Source organism: Sphaeramia orbicularis, chromosome 21 (assembly GCF_902148855.1).
Source record: "Sphaeramia orbicularis chromosome 21, fSphaOr1.1, whole genome shotgun sequence".
In the NCBI taxonomy this organism is placed as follows: domain Eukaryota; kingdom Metazoa; phylum Chordata; class Actinopteri; order Kurtiformes; family Apogonidae; genus Sphaeramia; species Sphaeramia orbicularis.
The window spans coordinates 29,904,669-29,927,650 of NC_043977.1; the positions used below are offsets into that span (position 1 = coordinate 29,904,669).

General features: G+C 37.8%; 2 protein-coding genes across 3 annotated transcripts in view; one reads left to right on the top strand and one right to left on the bottom strand.

The window, feature by feature from the left end:
- fgf14 (fibroblast growth factor 14) overlaps positions 1-22,173 on the top strand; it is a 107,363-nt gene extending 85,190 nt beyond the window's left edge. For both annotated transcript variants that reach the window (XM_030124682.1, XM_030124683.1), the window contains exons 4-5: positions 17,319-17,517; positions 18,568-22,173. In XM_030124682.1, coding sequence (XP_029980542.1) covers positions 17,319-17,517; positions 18,568-18,710 — 342 coding nt within the window. In that variant the 3' untranslated portion in view covers positions 18,711-22,173. The remainder of the gene's footprint in view (positions 1-17,318; positions 17,518-18,567) is intronic.
- The window catches only part of itgbl1 (integrin, beta-like 1), a 39,595-nt gene continuing 38,594 nt past the window's right edge, over positions 21,982-22,982 (bottom strand). Inside the window, exon 11 of the mRNA XM_030124681.1 lies at positions 21,982-22,783. Within this exon, the coding sequence (XP_029980541.1) occupies positions 22,695-22,783 (89 nt within the window). The 3' untranslated portion in view covers positions 21,982-22,694. The remainder of the gene's footprint in view (positions 22,784-22,982) is intronic.

The following is a 22,982-nucleotide window of genomic DNA, read 5'->3' on the forward strand; positions in this document are numbered from 1 at the left end:
CAGATAGAAAAATGTGGCAGAAAATTAATATGATAATAATATAATTTTAATTAATTAATTTATTTTTATTAAACCCGCCACCACCCATCTTCGGAGGACAACTTTATTTTTAATTACAGCTTGTGTTTAAGCAACAATCTCCACCTTCATATTCACATGTTATATATACATATACATAGAGGGAGGACTCACACAGATGACAGTGTACAGGGACAGGACGAGACAAGACAGTGAGACAAAACAGACATAAGACAAGACAGTGGGACAAGCCAGTTAAGTGGTTGCTGTTGAAAACATAAAACATGTGGGGGGCATGACAACAAGTAAGACAAGACAAAAACAGATACTGATTACATATTCATCATTATACAGTGGTATGTGTGTTTCCCTCTTATATATACATCTTTTTAAGTCCTTTCAAACATCCCCTACCATAAACAAAAAAAAGTCTTTTTAAGAACAAAGTCAGATTGGTACTATATAGACACCTGTAAAACAACAACACAACCACTGAAGGATGGTGTTAGAACAAGTGTGTCAAGCATCCCTGAGTAATGTGTTGTCTAGAAAACACAAAAGACACCTGGAGTAACAAGGTTGTAGCAAAAATAGACAGATTTGATTGTAAAATTGAGTTCATACCTTCAATACTTTACATTAAGAACCTCTTTCATGATAGTTTCAGTAAATGTATTACCGACATTAAAAAAAATATTCTGGTGTGTGATCTTTCTCCTTTTCTCTCTTTCATTTTTATCTTTTTCAGTTGAATAAAAATCACATAACCACTTGAACTTTTAACTTTTCTTAGAAGCTATAGTTATGATGAATTGAAATCAGACTAATAGCATATTATTAGAAACTCATTGTTGAAAGTAGGGCTGGCAGGTGTGGGTCTGCAGCATTAAACACTGCCTGTGTGATCACACACTCAGCAGAGCAGCTGCCACACAGGTGAGGCAGGCAGTGTGTTCCATGTGACTTCTTTTTTCAGAAATGTACGTTAGGAGGCATCAGCTGGGTGCAGGACTACTAATTAGCCCTGGCTGAGTGGCCCTAAGTTCGCATTATCCCCAGAGAAACAGCAGGTATTGGCGTCTTTATGCAGCTGCATATCATCATTTGATTGTCTAAGCTCATTGAGTGGGATGTCTGAAATAGTATCGACTGGGAACAAAGATCTGTAGGGGATCCATTTTTGCTGGTCCTGTCTGATGTAGCTTAAACCACTTTGATTTACGCAAACCGCCTGAACCAACATTTGTCATTATGAGGTTTCTGGCAAATTAAAAAGTGGCTTACATCAGCAAAATGTGCCCGTAGCATCACTGTACTAAATCTAACTTGTTTCCCATTAGTAATAAACAATGTGACAATGTGATTTACATAATATTATGATTGTTATAAACAGACTAATGGAGCCGATAGCATCTGATGAGCTGCCTGCATGTGTCTGTCTTCTGAGTTGAGGCTGGAAACATAAAGGAGATTAAGGCTATGTTCCGACAGCAGGTCTTCATGCACAATTCAGATTTTTGGGTGAAATCTGATTTTTTTTGTGTGCTTGTTCATGTTACACATCAAATGCGACTTCTGTCAGTTTTGAATATGAACTGAATGCGATCCTGAAGTGACCCACATGTGCAAAAGAGGTCCTGACATAATATGTGACCACACAGGCACGCACTGTGTTTACGGAAGTCAATATATACACACACACACACACACACACACACATATATATATATATATATATATATATATATATATATATATATATATATATATATATATATATATTTTTTTTTTTTTTTTTTTTTTGTTTTGTTTTTGTTTTGTTTTGTTTTTAATTAAAAAATGCATTTATTATTCAACAATAGAACACACAAAATAAAATATAACAAAATGAATATAACAAGAATAAACAGAACATCAGACATTCCAAGACACAATAATCATAAACTAATAATAGGAATACATAGAGACTACAAGAATAAATAAATTAATTAAACAAACAAAAGACAAATTATAAATAACTTAATAAATTAAAGAGAATAAAGATGAAGATCCAACAATAAGTAAAAATATAGTTAAAAAAGGAGAAAAAAATAACAATGTGAAGTGGCAGACAAATTTACTCTGGTAATTATAGTAATGGAAGTAAATATGTTTTTCCCGCTCCTTCTCTTGGGATACAGAATTGTGATGCTTGTCGCATTTCAGTGACGTAAAGATCAGATAAATGCAACCTGGCTGTTCAGACTGAAGTTGCATTGCAAAATATTAGATACGTATTGGATTTAGGACCTCATATGAAAGCAGCCTGTGTCGGATTTGAAAAAATCCGATTTACGCAGTTCAAACTGTCTTTAACAAATCAGATACAGGTCACATATGGGCAAAAAAATCGGACTTGGGTCACATTTGCCTGCAGTCTGAACATAGCCTGTTTCAGTTTCAGTGGGGACATGAACATGGTGTCTGTATGTATGTATTTCAGTGGGTTGACAAGAGAGCATGGCAACTTTAGTGTCAAAGAAAACTGAAACTGCACAACTGTTGCAATGCATTGAATTTGTACATGACGCAAGAAGATACTCAGAAACGTAAATGAGGCGACATGTAAACTAATTAGGAAAAAAAGTCACGGCAAAGTGATCATGGTGCTATTTTAGTCTCACGTAGCCTGATGTATCTGCACGCTTTATTAGAGCTGTGCAGGCGAAGTTAGTGATGCTGCGCTCCTGCTTCTTCCCATTATTTTCTGTGTATTGGTGGGTGTTGAAGAAGCTTAGAGGCGCATTACCACCACCAACAGGATTGAAGTTCCTCCACTTTCATCTTTACTTCCACTTTATTTTTATTGGTTTATTTAATAGGGGCCAAGCTTATTTATGAACAATGTTGTATAAAAAGTACACCCATGTAAATATGCCAGAATTAGTAAAAATAACTACTTTTCATCTACAGTTCCTAGGCAAGTGACAGAACAAGACATAAAATGGCCAACATTAGTCAGTTTTCCATTGGACATACGCGCAAAACTTTGCCGATATTTACTAAATGTCAAAAAAACAGAAGTGCGTGATGTCGATTTTTTCCACTAAATCACAAATGCGATGATTTTTTTATATATTATCGCGAGATGACATGAGACGTCATTCCATAAACATGGCGACGAACATAAATATTGTGTTGATTTACAGATATATTCATTATTATTATATATTACTCCTCTATCCTGTACAAAATTTAAAAAAGATTTGGTTTCCTGGTGTTTCTTTTAAAACTCTTCTTCTTCGCCTGTTGTAACGTATGTCAACATCCAACATTTTTTTTTTATTTACATGACTCTAGTTGCGGAAAAAGGTCTTTCCATTGCAGTTTTGCATGATATACCAATTGCGCTATGCCTGAAAAACCACCTCTTGCCAGTGCAAAAACTTGTAATCGAAAAACAAGAGTTTTGGCGAAATTGTTGTTTTTCCATTAGATAAATTTTTAATGCGCAAGTTATTATTTGCGCAATTTGAGGGCCAATGGAAAAGTGACTACTGATACAGCACTCACTCACTATAAATTAAAAAAAAAAAAACAACACATAATGATGATGTAGACATTTTCAAAATAAACAAATACACAAATAACAAATAGACATAGGATGATCACAGGGGCATTAGCCTAGTCATTCACCTCTATACTTACATCCAATTCAAAGAGTAAGTGTATGGGTGATGAAATGTATGTATATATAAAAGGGAGTGCATCTCTGGTTTTCTAGAAGCCACTGTTTTAAGTGAGATTTAACTTTGGGCAACTTGGGGATGTCTGCTAAGTGGAAGTCTGACACCTGGTAGTAAAATCTGATGCACTGGTTCAATCTGGTCTGTTTGTTGTGAAGCCAAACACCCCATCAACCAGTCTGAACCTGAGTCTGAATCACACATTGTTACTTGTCTTCTATGCTAACCATGCAGTCCTCTTCATGGACAGCATGTTCGAGTAAGTATGTTGATGTTGTACACAGTAAAAAACGCAGTGTCAATATTTCAGTCAATCTATTTTAACCTAGATAGAGTATTTATAGCTCTATATAGAGAGTAAACCAGCTCTAACAGTAGAATTAAAAGTTAGTGTAAAGTTCTGCACAGATGCAATGTAAAATTCAGCTCTACACGTTATACAGATTAGTGCCAGTCTGCCGCATTGCATTGTGGGTACTGGACATTTTACTCATTGTGTTTTATTTTATGTGCACGGGTTCAAAGAGGGGGGGGGGTTGTGTTAAGGTTTATTTAGGTTAATATGTCTGTTTTACAACATTTATTGGCCTTTTTATGTTTTTTTTTTTTTTTTATTAATGTGACACCATTAGTCAAACCTGTAGGCAGAACAATCCCAAACCTGATTGTCGCTATGTAGCTCTTATTGTATTTCTAGCAGGAAAGACTTTGTTCTGTCAAATGAAAAGCCTGTCTTAGAATGATTGAAACCTATAGAGCAAAGTTTCACCCTTAACAACTCCTACCTGGGGGGTCCCCTGCCAATTCTACAATGTTTCAATATTAGCATAGGATGCAAACTGATGAAGAAAATAACATTAAAAAATATTAAATCACTGTAGAATAATCTTAAAACTAAATTTGGAGTAAAAATAGCTCTATAAAGTGTAATCATATTACTCTTAACAGTGTGAAAAAGCACATTTCATTGTTAATTTTGGCACTGAATTTAGTACAAATAACTCTGAAAATTTTACACTGGCCATAGAGTAAATTGACACTGTTTTTTTTACTGTGTAGCCGTATCTTTACATTTGCTGGAGTTCGACAGATGAAAGAAAACAGAAAAGTGTGACCCAGACCTGTCAACTCATCACTAGAGGTGTGTTACCAGGGTTGGGGGGGGCTGTCAGATAGATTTAGTAAACCTGAAATAATATCAGAGATGATACACTGACAGGTTTTTATCGCAAACATATAGAGGTAATAACAGAAAGTCACCTTAAAAACTGGATATGAGATGATACTGATTGCACTGCACTTAAAAACACCATGAAAGAATCTATTACATATCCCCTGTGGTAAAATATTGCCAACTTGATTCGTGTTTCTCTTTCTCATTTGTTTCTTCTGATATTGGTTCAGAATATATTGGTACTATGCATAAGAGCCTTGGAGGTACAGTGGGCGATAAATGTCTTGTAAATAAAATATGGCAGCCCCACCTCTCACTATTCTCTCAAACTAATTTAATTTCAATGTGTCACGTTAACCTAAGGAAAAAAAACAACAACTCTGTGACTGTGTGATTGACAGGATTTGGCTTGTGGTTGAACAACTGACTGGCAGCCTGGGCAGTTTCAGTGGTTTCTTTCTGGCTGACTGGTTGAGTCACTCCGCCTTCCAGCTGTAGCTGTGCCACATTTTATCGTCAAAGAGAGACAGACTGTCGGGGAATCCTCTACTGTCTTTTCCTCATGTGTATGCAGACACACAAACTGAGTGCTCTGGCTGCTTGTCAACAAGGTTTCAGAGGAAATGGGCAATGTGAAATAGTCCATCTACTCCCTAACTTCACAAGTGTCACAAGAATACAGGGCTCTCAAAACTAAAACCCTCAATCCTAGTATAAATTAAACAAGGCATGACAAATTACAGCTCAGTTAGCGGCATAGACCAGGTTTTTAAGGTCTCCTCTCATCCTCTACCTCAGACATCTGCCTTTAAATAGCCCTCACACATGTTGTAGGAACTGTGTTATATACCTTGGTTAACTTCCTAATGCCAACAATTATGCCTATTCACGTAATATTCTTGCATCCAGAACATGCACTGCACTGCAAATCCTGCCCATGTGTGATAACCTCATTGTGTCCTTTAGTGGTATTCCTAAACTGTGATGTCCTCTGACACTTCAGAGACAGAGACAGCTGTAAGCTGTTCAGCTCAGTCTATCTATGACCTTGGTGTAATAAATCTGGAAATAAGAGTGTGTGGGTGTGGACATCCATAATAATCCTGTTTACACATTAAAATATGTTATTTTGATCATTCAAAGTCATTCGTCTGTGGTGTTTAGCATTAAAGGACCATGCTTGGTGTACTGCGAATATTTTCTCTTGCTTTTTTCTTTAAGATTTTGCAGATTTGATTGACATTTTTATGCTCTATGCCAGTAGTTCTCTCGCTCTTGAATCCACATTTCCCCATGGTGATTAGGACCCACTTTTATAGAATTCAATCCAGGCAAATGTATTTTTCCAACACTGGTAAGCACATTCAGAACACATTGCTTAATAATAAACCGAGTGAATGTTGCAACTGCAGTCTGTTTTTCTTATGGAAACAGTTTCCATTCTAAATGACATCTTAGTTTTTATGTTTCAGATCTGACACACACTGGAGTTTCAGTCCCTTTTAATCGTCAGTGTGAGCCTGTCACCTTTCAATCAAATGTCTGCTTTACTATGGAAACAACAAATCAACTACTATATCAGCGCACAAAGTAACAAACAACTGCATTAATCTATCTGAAGCACAGAACAGCAAAGTAATTAATAAATAAGGAACTGCATATCACACAAATGTCAAGGAGTTCGTTTTATTTTCATTTTCATTATTTCCCATTTTAGAAGTCTAATAGCTATCATCCACTATCAGACCAACTTTTGACCATAACCAATAGTTTGTAAAATATCCAGTGCCTCTCATTTGTGCCTCTAAGGCAGCAACAGTTTGCAATGCTACCTACTGTTAACTTAGAATGGAGTTGGTAAACATCTGTAAATGACCCGCTGGAGGCCCAACACAGACTCAAACACAAACTTCATATAAATACACGTTATATACATACATACATATTGCACGTTCGAGCTTTGGGCTCCAGAATTATTCAGGGTCTCTCTACCTCCAACAGCATGCCTGGCAACATGAAAGCCGTGCCAATTTATGTGCTTGCACTTGTGATAAGAGGTGGTGCTCAGGCACAATTTCATGCCGAAAAGGGTACCAGAACTGCACTGCACCACAGTTATCTGCATAAACACATCCTCTACTGTGCCGTTCCACCCACCCAGTGTAAGTGGTAATATTAGAGCCACAAAATAACCAAAAACACCAGAGGGCAAAAAAGATCCAGGTGCACCTGATGAATATATCGGTGCACCTGTTTTTGCTGTGGCTCTGCTGCTATGAAAATAGAAGCCTTTATCCTTCAGCCAGGCAGGGGATTTATTTGTAGTTGTAATGCTGAAGTGCCTCTAAAGTACAGTGGAGGTCTTCCCTAAAGGAAAAAACAGTATGTAGAGAATTCCAAACCTGAGGATGACTTTAAACAGTGATTTCATAGTTCAGGAGAGCAGGACATCCCTGCCCTGTTAGATGATCCTGGAAGAAGATATGGGTTTATCTTTGAAAGTAGAAGCCATTTTTAACCTTGCACTCCTTTACATAGTATACCTGTGTATGCTGTATATAAAACAGGCATGCATATATTTCACAGAGATGAATGAGATGAGAGAATAACACACTTTCTCTTTTCAGTAGGTACATTAGTGTTGTTAATATAAATACATGAATGATTACCAGAATTAAGAGCCTGTGAGGAAGATGTAGCAAGAAAGAGTTACTCACAAATGAATCTGCAAAGAGAGGGACATGCACTTCCTCTTTAAAAAACTGGGGCACTGTTCCTGAGGGTGTAAACAACACAGAGTCGAGACACAGCCACATAGAGAGAGAAAACAGCTTTTTACCTACATAACACCTCTTGCAGTTTTCTTAATGTATGTACACTCACTCGAACTCTGTTTTACAATAACAACATATTTACAGTATTTCTTTTTGTGTACTATGACCTTTGTGTGAGTGTGTGCAACATGTCTAATATATCCTTGTCAGCTTATTGTAAAGGGCAGACTGCTGCTTGACAAGAGATGACTAGCCAATCTACCAAAAATCTGGCTGCCTTGACACCAATCTGGCACCAATTTACAGATCTGCAGCAACAGAGTGAACACACATGCACTGAGAAGTACTTGAAACCCCGCTGATTTAGGCGTAGGTGGCAGCACTTTGTTGTGTGTTTTACAAAGCAGGCTCTCCTAGATTTTTTTTTTTTTTAATTTAGAATGAGCATAGTCTTTTATCATGCACACTTTATCTTGTTCCTCACTAAATTCATAGGCTTTGTTTCTGTTTGTGTATGATTAGACAAACTGTTATGAGCAGTTTTACAGCCCTGTGTTGGTTTTCTTTTTCATATTATCAAACGGAGGAGACAAGAAATCATGTAAAAGATTGAGAAAGTGGACATTTTTTAAGTTTGAATACATTTGTTTTGGTTTCTTTGACCCAGTTTTCTATTTCTATTTTCCTAGTAGTGTATACTGGGTCAAACATTTTTTAGGAGCTGTATGAACTATAGAATTGTTGCCGATAGCATGCCACAAGTTTGTTTTCCACTGAGAAAAGCAGCACTTCTACACTACATTTCTGAGCCAGGTCTATGTGTATGTGAGCGTGGAGAGTTCCACTGAGCCTGTGTTAAAGGTTCTCTGCCTTCAGGGAAATTTTATTGAACACTTAAGTGCTTCTGGTGGCTAAACACCTTCTAGGTGTCAATGCTTTTTGTCATCCTCTCAGTAGAAAATATACAGTGCAGAGAAGTGAAGCCCACATTTCTTGCTCTCTTGGGTTAGGAGGGAAGTATTGCAACAGCATGTTAATGTGACCGTGCAGTTCATAAATGGTCCGATAGCCATTCTGGCAGTGTAAAAGTACAGTGGTGTCAGGCAGTAAATTGACAGATTGCTTCGTGGGTGTAACAAAGGCTGTTTTTAGTGACATTTGTTCTTAGACAAACAAAGTAATAAAGTGTAAAAACCCTCCTTTTAGATGTAATAATACAAAATGTTATTAACAAACACTTGTTGAAATTTGTTTAAACACTGGAATTTAAACAATCATAGTATATTCAATTTATTTTCAGCTTTTTTGTGAAATCCAACCCAATAGTAATTCATAACAGTTGTTTAAATATTCTTTTATGACAATAAGCACTTTTAATCATTTGTTTTCTTCTATAGCTTACACTCTGAGATATAACATTGAGTGTTGCTGACTATGATAACATACACTTTTACTGTGTACTCATCCAAGGATTTCTGAGGGGAACAAGCGAAGTCAAAAAAAAAACAAAAAACATTTGTGACTTTGTGGCTCAGCCTGGAAGTCGCCTTGATCCTTTTGTTTTTATTTGCACATTTCCAAATCTGCAGTCTTACACAATATTTTTGCAATAACAACAAATCTTTGCTGTTAAACAATAAACTGCTTTCAGTACTAACAACTACAACCCAAATGTGATTTTTTATCATGCATCTTTAAGCAAGTCTTTACTAGACTGCCTTTCTTGTCTTCATCTCAGCATAACTAATACACAACATTTATAGTCATGTCATCTGCAATCAGATTATTTAATGTAAAACTGAGTTAATAAAAATCACTACCTGACCTTTGAAACCATACTCTCGCTCTGTGTACATATTTCGTCCAGCTGTTTACCGTTGACTCTTCTCAGCTGGTTCCTGTCTCTTCCTCCTCCTTTGGGTTTGATAATCAGACAGGTCTGCTGAAGCCCCCATTGTCTGCACACAGTGTCGACGTGACTCTTATACATATGAGAGCGGCTTAGCATTGTGAATGCAGCTCAGCTTTCTGGAGGTTGACCTTTTTCCATGGATTAATAGGTTTTATGCTGGCAGCATTAATAAACAATTTCTTCGTTTTCACAGTGGGGTAGTGAGCAGTTACTCTGCATGATAATGCGTGTCACCCCCTCCCCGTATGGACCTCCTCTCACCTAATTTTAGGCGGTCACCCTCGGCAATCACGATCTGTTTGTGATTTTTATAAAGGATGCTTGTTTCTGAGTGACTCTACCGCTTCTCTTCAATGCCTTTTCAGTCTTTTTCAGGGCTTTTAATTTTAAACTCCCACTCCCTCCATCTGTCTGTATCCATTTGTCTCTTTTTTATCTTTTATCATATCATTGTTGTGTGAAAGGTGTATTCCTCCCCAGATCCGGCCCCTCCCCTCACTCTTGCTCTCTCTCTCTCTCTCTTTTTTTTTTTTTTTTTTTTTGCTGTGACTGCTCATTTCCCTTTTTTCCGTCTCTGTCTCTTTGCTTTGGTGGCGGGGGTTGAATATGTGGGGCTGAACAGTTTTGGTCCTCACGCTGTCTGTGGCCAAGGTCAATTATGGCCTTCCTATTCAGAGCATAGCCAATCACAGACCAGGGATCCACTGATGTGGCGCGCCAGGCAGGGAGACTGAGCATGAAGAAAATCAACCATTTGGTGCCTCAGAAATGAATTTGATTTGCCACTGGTGTGAAGGAGTGTACTGTTTCTGATTCTCTCTCTCATTTTTCCCTGATGGCACTCGATGTAATTCCTAAATTTTCATCACGTTTGGCAAAGGAATGTAAAGATGCTGTCACATGCCTTTTCTCCCTGTGTTTTTTACCTTGTTGATTCACATTAGGACTGTGGAGATAATTTGTGTCTTGTGGGTTTTTGTTGTGTATACATGAATGCGAAGGGAATACCCAGCCCCTCAACAGCACAATATTGTCCTAAAACCCCCCTTTGTTACCATGGAAACCCAAGAGCAAATGTATTTGTCATGGTCTGGGCCTCTATAAGAACAAGGGAAAGGAAATGGGTTGTCACAGTAGGGGGTGGTGGTACAGTACAGTGTAGTGCTGACAGATAAATCGTCATTACAATGTGAACATGTATGCACAAAACACAAAAGCCTGAAATGCAATAAATAAAAAAACAACATTTTTTTAATGCAGTGCACTCATACAGGGCACCCAGAATCAGACCATCTGGCCAATCAGATAAAGATGAAAATGATCTTTCATTGACAATACATTAGTGTTGTTTATTTATAATTGCAAAATGAAAAAAAAAATTAATTGTATATCGCAGATTTCCATCATAATTTAGCTTAGTACTATTTGTGTGTTAGTGGGTGATGATCCTATAGGTACATCACTTTTAACTGACACACCTTTACAGTTTTTGTGTGTCTGTGTTATTTATCAAGTATTCCAGTGGTTATAAGGATGATGGTTTAAAACTGAGACCCTTATATATTATATAAATGTAACAGTAGAGGCTATACCACATATGGATGGTATCTATATCATAATACTGGAAGGTCTCAGAACATGTGTGCGTGTGTGTGTGTGTGTGTATCTGCATAGTTAGGAGAAATTGGGATGTTTTTAACTGGCCAATTTGGTACCTACAGTTGAGGAATAGTCCCATCTATACATTAAATATGTTGGCAAGTTGATGGGACCAATATATTGGGAAATATTAATAATGTTTTTAATACAATAGCCTTACAATCACATTGCTATGCCCATGACGGTTGACGGGAAACACAGTACCACGCTGCATTATCATTATTATTTACTCACTTCAGTCCTTAGATATCATATAGTATTACATATTTTTGGTCTGGATCTGTCTTTCATGGTTTTGTTCTACAGCTCCCATGGGTAATCTCTTTTGGAGTCATTGGGCAAAAATTCTACAATAACCTTTCAGTATTGTTGTCAGAGGAAACATCTGCACCTCACATTGGCTCTATTTTCATGTTTTCGAAAATCTAGCACACAATGGAATATCTTGGCCAATCACAGTTCCTGTCAGAGGGGATACATTAATGGGTGATTTGCATTTGTAATGACCAGTCACTGTGCCTCTACTGGACAGACTCTGTGGCTGGAAATGGACACAACATGACAGCTTCCCTCAAGGCCTATACACACTGGGGTGTGACGAACAAATGACAAGAATGTGAAATATGTGCTCCTAAGTATTTAGCATTAAAACTATTTACAACAGTGTTGATTGGAGTTTGCAATATCTGGAATAAAAATGTGTTCAATAAAAGATTTTGATATATTCACACCAGGCCATTTGGCAAAAATAATAATGGATTCAACATCACTTGGAGCTTCATTTGCAGTTTGTGTGTCTCCATTCATCTATTCCAAGTCCTGTGTTCCTTTGGGTTTGTGTCCAGTGTCCAGACCACGATGTAAAATAATTCATATGACATTTCACATTAACCTCCTCACTACCCTGATGCTGCTTAACACATACCTTTCTCATTTGTGTGTTTTATACTAAACACTCTAGCTAGAAATTAACATGTTTGGATCCATCTTTGTTGTATCACATGTTGTGCATTTCACACAAATGACAGGTTGATGCATTTATTTGTGTCATGAAAGTTCAGAGGAATCAATCTTTTCCCAGAAAAATAAAATGTAATGGCTAATATTTGCATTTTTAGTGAAATTACTCATGACATAAGCAGTGGTTTAGAATTTTGTGAATTAATCCCAAAATAAAAACACCCCAAGTCCTTAAAGGTCTTAACTATGATATGACTTAACTTTTCCATAGTGACATTAAATGGCATCACATTGTCCATTTTTTGTGACTTCTAACCCCTGTAGCTTTAACAGAAATCTAAGGAATATAATGCTTCCAGGTTTGTGACAACAGAACGTCTTTTTCCTATTTCACTACTATAGTGCCCCTGTGTAGAAAACAAGCTCCATACAAATGATTTTCAGTGTAGCAAGGAAGAATTTAACCTTGATCTGTGCAGAGCTCAACCTCACAAAACACCTTTGAGATGCAATGAACTCAAGCCAAGCCATATTAACCCAACCTCATCTTATCTCACAGTTGAATGTAAGCACACATTGTTGAGATACGCTTGTATATGGATACTTTTGCTGATGTAAATCAACATTAGAACTCTAAAAGTAAAAGAAATTACACCCACAGAGGACAATGAGCATAAGAAAGATTTCCTGAACATCTGACTCACTCACTATGATGCCCACAGAAAAGGCGTCTGAGCTCAGCTGCTTTTGTTCAACATCAAGCGGTATTCCACAAACAAACCACTTCCACTTGCGTTCTCTCTGTAAACAGACTTTTTATGTGTGTATGTGAAGGCGTTTGATTAGCCGCAATTATGGCCTTTGCACCAGCGTGCATGATTGCTTAGACTCCAGGCTGTTGTGTAGGTGCTGTATAAGTAATCAGTGTGTGGCTAAACCTGGACCGGCATCAGAATGATCTGTCTAATTACAGCAGCCAACCAACCTGTGGTGCTGCTCACCTGAGGAAGAAAAGGCAGAATTAATTACCTAATTGAGGCAACTCAGGGAACCATGAAGGTAAAACTGTTTGCCTTCTAATCGGCTCAGAAAGAGATGTTGCTTTGGCATGAAAAAAATAATGTTTTTTTTTTTTTTCAGAGAACAGAGGTTATTCGGTTTAACAAATGAAGCAATGAATACATTTGTTCTGTGCTGTTAGATCAACCAGATGAAACCATTTTATTTATAAAAATCCACCTTGAGACAAAGATTTTATAAACTCAGATTCATTTATTTGTATCTCCAGTGTACAGTACAGTATGTAGCTATTATCCTCCTCTGTCAGGTGTCTGTCCATTCAGGCAGGACACTGATCTGTGCCTCTGACAACTCGGACATAATAAGCAGCCATTTCATAAACTGCTGCTCGCTGCTGCTGAGATGCAATAAATCCTGATGCACACGACAAAATGAATAATGACGGGGTCGTGTCTGTGCATCGTACAGGGAATGTTTATTTATTTGACGTAAAACATGCCCAGGCTCCTCGTGCTCAGGGTTTTATCGTGTAAAGCTTTATTTTTATTGCTTAAGCCTGCACTGTTTTGCTATCAGTGAATTGTTCCGCTCAGTCTTCGTGGTCTGCTATGAAAGCGGCGTTAATAGTTTTGATCCTAATCCTTACATTTGCCACCAGAATAGTCTGAAGTTAATTCTCTTGTGTAATGTAATCTCTGGCTAGACAGATCAAAGTCAGAATGTAGGATTTCCCACATTTTCTGGTAACACATCACCACTTTGACCTCTCACGGCTGACAGTTTTGAGTGCTTCTCTCTGTAATTACTTTGTGCAGAAAACATACTTACTACAGAGTTTTCTTTTTCTCTCCTGACAGCCCGGCTGGTGCTGCTGCTATGCATCATACATATCTGCCACCCCACTCAGGAATGCCCACGGGTCGTCAATCAGTGATTGAAGAGACCACTCAAAATATAGCTGGCTGCTTCTGAGGATCATTATGGTCATCCTCAATGTCCCTCTGCTCCTTATAGCTCAGGTCTTTGCTCTGCTGAATGCTGTCTGGAGAATAAGCTCTGACAGGAGTTATTCACTAAAGTGCTAATTACGCTATAATCATGGCTTGTGTCTTGCGTTGAAATCGGAGCATTTAGCCCACAAATGATGCTGTGCACAGCTACAGGGGATTTACACAGAGACTGCATCACCACAGGAACAAAAATTAAGGCCCTGTAAAACACTGAATGTTATTTAGTACTATTATTAGTGCTGTTATTTAGTGTAATTATTTTAAGATAATGTAACCTTGTTTAAGCATTAGAGCTGCAACAACCCATTTGACACACATTTAATAATGTTGCCGTTGTGTAACTGCAAAAGTATGGTTAAAATGAATATTTCTAGAACATCAGAAACAGCAGTATAATTTACACTAACTCATATCTAATGCCCTTTAACTTACCTCCTAACCCTATGGAAAGTGCAAAAACTTCAACTGGGATGATTTAACTGTGATTCACTCTGTCTTTTGCCTATTAAGGATCCTTAAATAGCAAATTACATTGAGATTACATGTTTTTGTGCTAAAACATATTTTGTTGACTGGGTACGTAGGTATATCACTCATTATGCACTCACAGGACTCTTTATGGTGTCTACCTTGCTAGTACCAGATGTACCTAATGGAGTGGCCAGTATGAGCAAGAGAAATCAAGCATCTAACATGTGGATCTGATGCATTTTTTTCTGTCTTTCTAGGATAAATATTGTCACATTTTAGCCTGTTGTGGAACTGGGGATTTTACATATTTAATAAACAAGCTAAGATAAGAAACTACTGTGGGGTGGGGATAGGTGGGGATTACTCCACTGTACAACATCATAATGCCCTCCATCAAGTGTAACATTGAAGTTTCTCACTTGGGTCCACTATGCCTCGGGATATTTTCTGTTCCTACATGGTTATAGTAGAAGAAGAAAACTGTCGCAGTCATATAACCCACATAGTCCAAAAACACAGGAAAATACTACTAGTCAATAAAACTCATCTTTTATGTTTAACGGTATCATCCAAATTAATGAAATAACTCACATCAACCAACAAATTCATATCATCAGACACAACTACAAAGATTTCTGTGCTGTTTGTTAATTTCATATAATTCATCCCACACATTTAGTACAGACTCTACAGAGTATAGGCCTTCCTACACAATCTCCATTTGTAATAAAACAAAACTTCTCCCCATGTATCCCCCAAAAACATCTTAAAGACTCCATGTTATGGTGAGAACTGCTAAAGAGTGGAATATATCAGAATATTCTTATATGTTCTGGTAGTTCTGGGAGCCATATCAGTATGAATTACTCATAACAGATGTGGTGAATCTCTCCATTGTGATGAGTGTACTTTGATTAATATACCTCGATGAATGCCTTTATTTTTAGCTTGGCAGGGCGGACAATGTGGAAACGCTTTTTATTACCCTTCTGGTTGGAGATGAATGGGCAACAGCAGAGAGAGATGTGGTGCCTCGGTGTTCATTCGTCTTTGCCAGATTGAGGTGTAAAAAACGGAGGAGTCACTTGATTAGTTCTATCATTATTCGTACAAAGTTCAGAAGGCAGCGATAGACAAATTGCTGGTAAAACATGTAATATTTAGGAAACTGCAAAGTATGATTTTTTTACCTATTAAATTGAACTTTAGGGAACCAGCCTAGAATGTCTGAGTCGACCTCTAGAATGAAAAAAGAAAAAAAAAACAGAGCTGTAAAGGTGCCAGGGTCACAGCCTAACAATATATACTTTCTGCTGAGAACATGAACTAATTGATGAAACGAACGCTCTTACATCTAATGTCAAGGTTAAGGCCAAGGAGAAAGTGAGAGTTGCATTTCATCAGAACAGGTCATTAGGCTCGGGTTGAATCCGACATGATTACAGCGAGACGGACTCTGCAGTGCTCATCCTTTTCTAGACAGGTGGAAGTATGATGTCTGTTTTACCCACCCATGCACTTTCTGTACCTTCTAATATTATTCTATGCACTGTTAGTATGAGATAAAATTGGTGTTTTTCCGACTGCAAAAGTAAACTACAATTCTTAAATCTGTTTAACGCACAAATATGAACCGTAACTTATTTATCCATGTCCTGTGAAAAATATCCCACACTGTAAGACCGGATAAGTTGAGTTTACTTAAAAAATTTGAGTAAACTGGTTGCCTTAAAAATGTAATCAATGAGTAATGAAAACTTGAGTGTATTAAACTTAAATGCTTGATTTGAATTGAATTGCTATTTTAAGTACAACACACTAAATGCCAAGTTAATTTAACTTAAAATTTGTTGCAATGTCAATTGCTTTGTATAATCATCAGACTTAATATCATCAGTTCATTGTACTCATCTCCAAGTTGATTTAAATTAAAATCTTCTGCAACTTAAATTCCTTTATGAAATTATTCAATTTAATATGTTGTGACATGGATGGAAATTAGTTAGGAAGACAACTCATTGTAATTTGCCAGTACAGAAATTGTTTTTAATTTGGCAAGGTGTAAAGATCCACATTGAAAAATCATTGTGGCTGAACAGGAAAGCCATTGTTCAGCCTATGCCTCGCAGTCATGGTGCAGCTCTACAAAAATACAAAAACAAACACAAAAAGACCAATAAACATTGCCATACACACATTAAGTCAAAATTAACACTAACACCACAACCCCGCTGAACCCCTGCACATAAAAATAACCCATTTTCAACAACATGCCCAATACCCACAATGCAATGCGGAAATAAAAAGGTGTGGTCATGATGAAAACTTAGTGATTTAAATCTATTCAACTTAAACTGTTTTTGTACTTTTGGCTATGTCTACAAATTAGTAGAATATACTTAACATTGTATAGTAATGTAATAAAACTTAAGTGATTTAAGTACATTGTAATTAAAATATTTTAGTAAATACAAAGTCCGGGCTTACAGTGCACATGCATCTCATTTAACTCTCCTGGTTTTTTCTTTGTTGTTGAGACAAAAGTGATCTGTTGTCCTCTAATGTTCTATTTGTCTGGCTTGTGTCTGTCTGCAGGAACTCTTTACAGCGGAGTGCAAGTTCAAAGAGTCTGTCTTTGAGAACTACTATGTGATCTACTCGTCCATGTTGTACAGACAACAGGAGTCGGGGAGGGCTTGGTTCCTAGGGCTTAATAAAGAGGGACAAGCCATGAAAGGAAATCGAGTGAAAAAAACAAAACCAGCTGCTCACTTCCTGCCCAAGCCATTAGAAGGTACGTACCAGATCTAGTAACATTTATCTATTTATTGCAGTAAATATTGTTTGCACTGATTCCTGATATGACAGGTATGTAGAAAGAATTTTCTAAGAATCCTGCATAATATAAACCTAAAAATATACCAGTGTCAGCTTTATTTACAGATGTATTTATGTCATTTTTTAATATTCTGCAACTGCCACTATAATGCCTAAGTAGTTGTGATATGTGCGACTTAAAAAAACACATGAAAAACATTAAAATAAATCAATTTATATTCCAGTCGCTTTGATAATATACCTCAAAGATTTCTGTTTATTTTATTTATTCAGAGGTACAAGGGCTATGATCAGACACATATTATTTTCTCCTCCACACTGTGTTTCACCTTTTATTCCTGGAAGTAGTGTCTGAGCTGTTCCTTCTGCTGTCGTCTTGTAGCAGGGAACAAAACAACTTATAGATACAAAAATAAATCTAGGTATGTTTAGTGTGAATCTGTAAAAAAATGAAAAACAATGAGCACAAATACCTCTGTGACATGACAAGACAGCTGTCCTATACAGTATTGCATGATGATTTCTGGAGTAATAGAAGCGCTACGTCTGACATATTTTTGTATTTCTGTGCCGAGCCACAGTTTTGCTGCTGTAAGCATACAGTGTAGGAGGCAAGTGCAGTATGAGATGTTGATAGTCCAGCAGATGCCACCATCACTCTTGTCAGCCACCAGCCTGATTGCTTCCCATCATTTAAACATAGAATCAAGATGAAGTGTTCTGTCAAGACAATAATACAGCTGTAGTGTAAAGGGTGTTAAGTGGCCGATAATGAGACACTTTTTAACTTTTGCCAAAATGCAAGGAGCGAGTCAAAAAAAGTGGCTTGTAATGTTTACCTTTAGTGCAGATTTTGAGGGATTTTTTTTCCTGTATTAAAATTTTATATGTAGCAACGGTAAATAGTGCACATAAATAACTTTTGACAGCTGAACACAAGAGTGCAGTAAAGAAATTCTTGCTAACAGTGTCTTTCTGTTTTTTCTGCCACTGTCTGCTCCTCCAGTTGCCATGTACAGAGAGCCATCGTTGCATGATGTTGGAGAGACAGTGCCCAAGGCAGCAGTACCTCCCAGTAAAAGCACAAGTGAGCCTGCAGTGATGAACGGCGGTAAACCCGTCAGTAAGCCTGATAAGCCCACCACATAGCCACACCTGACCAGTGCCCAGGGTGTGTGTGTGTGTGTGTGTATGTGGAGAGGGCAAATGAGATGGAGGCAGGGCTTTTCCTGACTGGACTTCAGACCCTCTTTCTTCTGTGAATCGGATCCAGGCGAACCTCACATCCTTTCTTGTCTTGCTCCTCCTCCTCTTTCGTCCTCCCTTTCTCCAGCTGTCTCAACATGGGTGGATGGATTCTGAGGTGGCTGAGTTTCTCCAAAACAGGAGGGAAGAGGACCTTTGATCATGGAATGCCTTTAGATTCCTCTGAAACTGTGACAATTCATATGAATAACACATGTTTTACAGCCACGCTTGTGGTACTTTGCTTGCTGATGGTCCTTCCAAGAAGCCCCCTCTCTCTATAATGCCCTGTTGCAGCAGAGTCTGTGTACCTTCAGATCTATTTTCTATACCACAGTTCACCAGCTATGTTCTGGGATAGAGACTGTATAGCTAGAGTAAATATTTGGACTGTAGTCCTCTATTTTTTACGAGTATGTTCCCTCCCTCTCTTTCTATCTCTAGTCACACACTTTTCTCTTTGTCAAGTAACCTAGAAAAGATAAAAACATTTTGCAGGGGAGTTGTGTGATTTTCTAAGAAACACATTCACTCAGATGTGGCATAAAAAACAAACATATATTTAAAAAAATCCAAATTTTCTTCTTGCCTACAACATGTACACACGGACATACAGACACAAAAAGTTTGTGGGGAAAATCAGAGATGTTGCTTTTTACAGCCGATAAAAACATACTGGGGGCTGGAAGATAGCTCCTGCAATCATAGTTGATGAAGTGCTAATTACCGCCACTGCAATCAATGCAAGGAGCATCCCTACACACATACAAACACACACACACATTTATAAACAGATGTGCGTGTGGGTGGGAGAGCGCTGTAAGGAATGGTGTATACATATCACTATCTAAGTCCCACCAGCGGTTCAGTCCGCCTTCTCTGGTAAATAGAAACCTGAAGTCTATTTTTCTTTAATCTTATTTCAGAGCGTGGGCTCTAGGAATATCTCTAGGCCTTGTAGGCCTCTGTCCCTCACTGGCTGACTTCTTTGGACTATGAGGCAAGGCTTGTGGCTTTGACCCAGATGGTCTATAACTGCAGCACTGGCAGCCATCTCATGGCAGCGTCTACTTAAAGCCAGAAAACAACATGGCTGAAAACCATTAGGCGACATTTATACTGGCTGCATCCCTATTTGGTTCAGCAAATAAAGCATGGGCAAAGTTAATATTGTGTTCTCTCTTCTTGCAGCAGTTATACAAGAGATGGCTTCTATTATAACATTTTCACTGTATAAAACTTAGGGAAAATGACAATTAAAAATCATAACTTTTTAAATGACTAGATATTATTATTATAATTATTATTATTATAATTATGAGAGGATTTGTCTCCTAGCTCAGCATGCAGAGTCCAGTACTGATCATCCTGGCCTATCATGTGCCTGTTTGGACCTTGATTCCCGGCATGCAAAAACAGGTTCCCAGTCCCCACTGGGCCAAAGGTGCCTCACCCACCCGATACATCCATGTAGAGGACACGTAGCATTATCCATTAAAAAACACTCACTCAGATCTCTTCATTCTGAAATGACCAAAGCCTTTTTCATCCCAGAAGAACTGATTCTTTAACAAAGAAAACAAATCTGACTCTCTTTATGATTCAATTCAATGAAGCTTTCACTGTGATAGCATATGTTCTGTTCGAAAGAATCAACTCCTCCCTGTCCTTTTGGTGACACCCAAAGGTCTTGACTGATGTCATTTTGGAGAAGTATGTATACCTTGAATTAATCACATGCATGTATTTTCTATAAGGAACAAGGTATGGGTAAAGTTCTTCACTATTAAGATGAAGAGCACTCAAGTTTAGCGTGGGAGTGGAATGGGCATGTTGTAGGCTATGGCACACTCACAGCTAATCTGAAGGTAATCCTCTGCACTTTCTGTTTGCATTTTCATTATGACTGTTAGCAGTTTATGAAAGCTCTATCTGATCAATCAATTTATAATGTTTGTCTTGCTTTAATAATTTTTCCTAATAGTTTTGTTAGATAAGATTTAGAATATTAAGTAGATTGTTGCTGCTGTATGCTGCTAAAATTGCAACTATATTAAGAAATTGATTTTGTTAATATTATTTACTGAGTTTATCGGGATTACACATGACCATTTCTTATTATGGCACATCAAAGCACATTACTTAGACTTCAATATTTGTCTGTTGACGCTATAACAAAAAATGGTGTACTATACAAAGGAGCTGGAAACACTATAGTTGTGTTTGGGGCTGATGTTCTGTCCTCAGTACAACCAATCATCCTCCACTCTCTCAAACTCTACATGCTGGGCTGGCTGTTCCAGCCCTGCAGTCCAGTAAACTGGCTCCGCCGAGGCTGACTTTATTTTTGTAAATGACTGGTGTGTAAATGTACATCTCTGTTTGGATCTGTGTAGCCACCTGTTTTTATTTGTCTGTCCTCCTCATTTCTCTAGTATACGGGTCGTGTGTGATGTCGTCTCCAGATCCCAACAACTGTCACTTTTGCTTTGTTCGCCTCTGTTCAGATGTGTTACCGGATTAAGTAGTTTCTTTGTTACCCGTGCTTTTGTTTTCAACTTCTTAATTTGTATGTTGTACCATCTGTTGCATGGGGAGAGGATGGCATTGATGAACTGCATGTAGTAGGCTATGTCTATCAAGAACTGTTGGTATGTACCGCTAATTTTACATACATATATGCAACGAGTTTGTCTACACTATACAGTTTGTGTTTGTTGTATACACATATACAACATATTGAATAAAATATTTATATAAAGGTGTACTGTAATGTCAGTAACATACTTAATAATGCAATATAGTGTGCAGTATATTATTGCACCTGTCATTTTGATGGGACAAAGAAAACAGAGGGGTTGGCTAGTTTAAGCATGAAAAAGGCCAAAGTAGAATTTACATTAAATTTTCTTTGTGACTTCTTATCGGTCCTCTTTTCAAGTGGTGACTGAGCTCTTGTGTCAATGCAGCTCTCATCCCCTGATGCCACCTTTTGAAGTGACATGGACATCCAGCATGCCCCAACTGAAATATGTATGCCCTCTCTTTATTTCCTCCACTTAGAATTTAACCTCATCACGACTATGAGTTGAATGAGAAGTGTCCATCTTGTACCTTCAGTACGATATGGGTTTCATGGAAGGTTGTTGTTTAATTTCCGGTGGAGAAGAATAGGCACTATTGAAATGATTTATTTTCAAAAAATATATATACCATTGCAAGTATGCCCATTGGAGTTATGTCATGTTATAACAAATTTGTAACCATGTATGATTAAGGTCTTCGCATTGTTTTCCATGCAAAATGTTGTGTCATGCGGCACATTTAATGTTTTATTATGAAAAAGAAATAAAAACCTCAAACAGTACCTCCGCCTCAAGCTTTCAAGTGAACTTTCATTCCCATTTGGAAACAACAGCACTCAGTACCAGTTAAAAACAGACCCACATTATCCTCCACAGTATTCCACATATTCCAAAAACGTCACCTTAATAATACATGTTCTTTTCTTTCCAACATTTGGATTTGTCATGTACCTGCATCCTATTAGTGTAGCTCTCCGGAGCATGAAAGCATTTCTATTTTACAACAAAGAAATCATATATAATGCTGTGTTGGAAATGTTTACATTGTAATATGTTTTAAAGAGAAAAATGCGTTTGCCTCCACAGTTGTTTCTTTTTCACCTGCAACATTCACGTTTAATAAAAATCATTTGTAACCAGTACAATAAAGGAAGTTAATGATATGCGAAATTAATGTTTAGTTTTGGCCTCTTCTTGTCTCCCTCATCCTCTGGTTTTTCAGTCAGCGGTTGTGGCCTTTGGTCTTGGTCCTGGTCGCTCCAGGCAGCCAGGCCTCTGTTCCTATACCAGTGTTCTGATGTCCTCAGTACTCTGCTCCAACCCAGATTTCACAAGCGTTCCCTGTCCAGCCATCCCAGCACTCACAGTTGCCGCAATTGCACAATCCATTCCCTGTGAGAAGATGTGAGAAGAAAAGCTGTGAATTAAAAGAGCTGTGCCATCATGCCTGACCTTTAACAAGGTTCCTCTTTTCACACCCTGGTTCCCTGGGTGCAGCTCTTTGGTAGAATATGAAGACTGAGGACACTGTTCAGGGCAGAATTTGGTTTTCTACATTTTAAAGAAACCTGTTGTTGAATTAAAAAGGGGA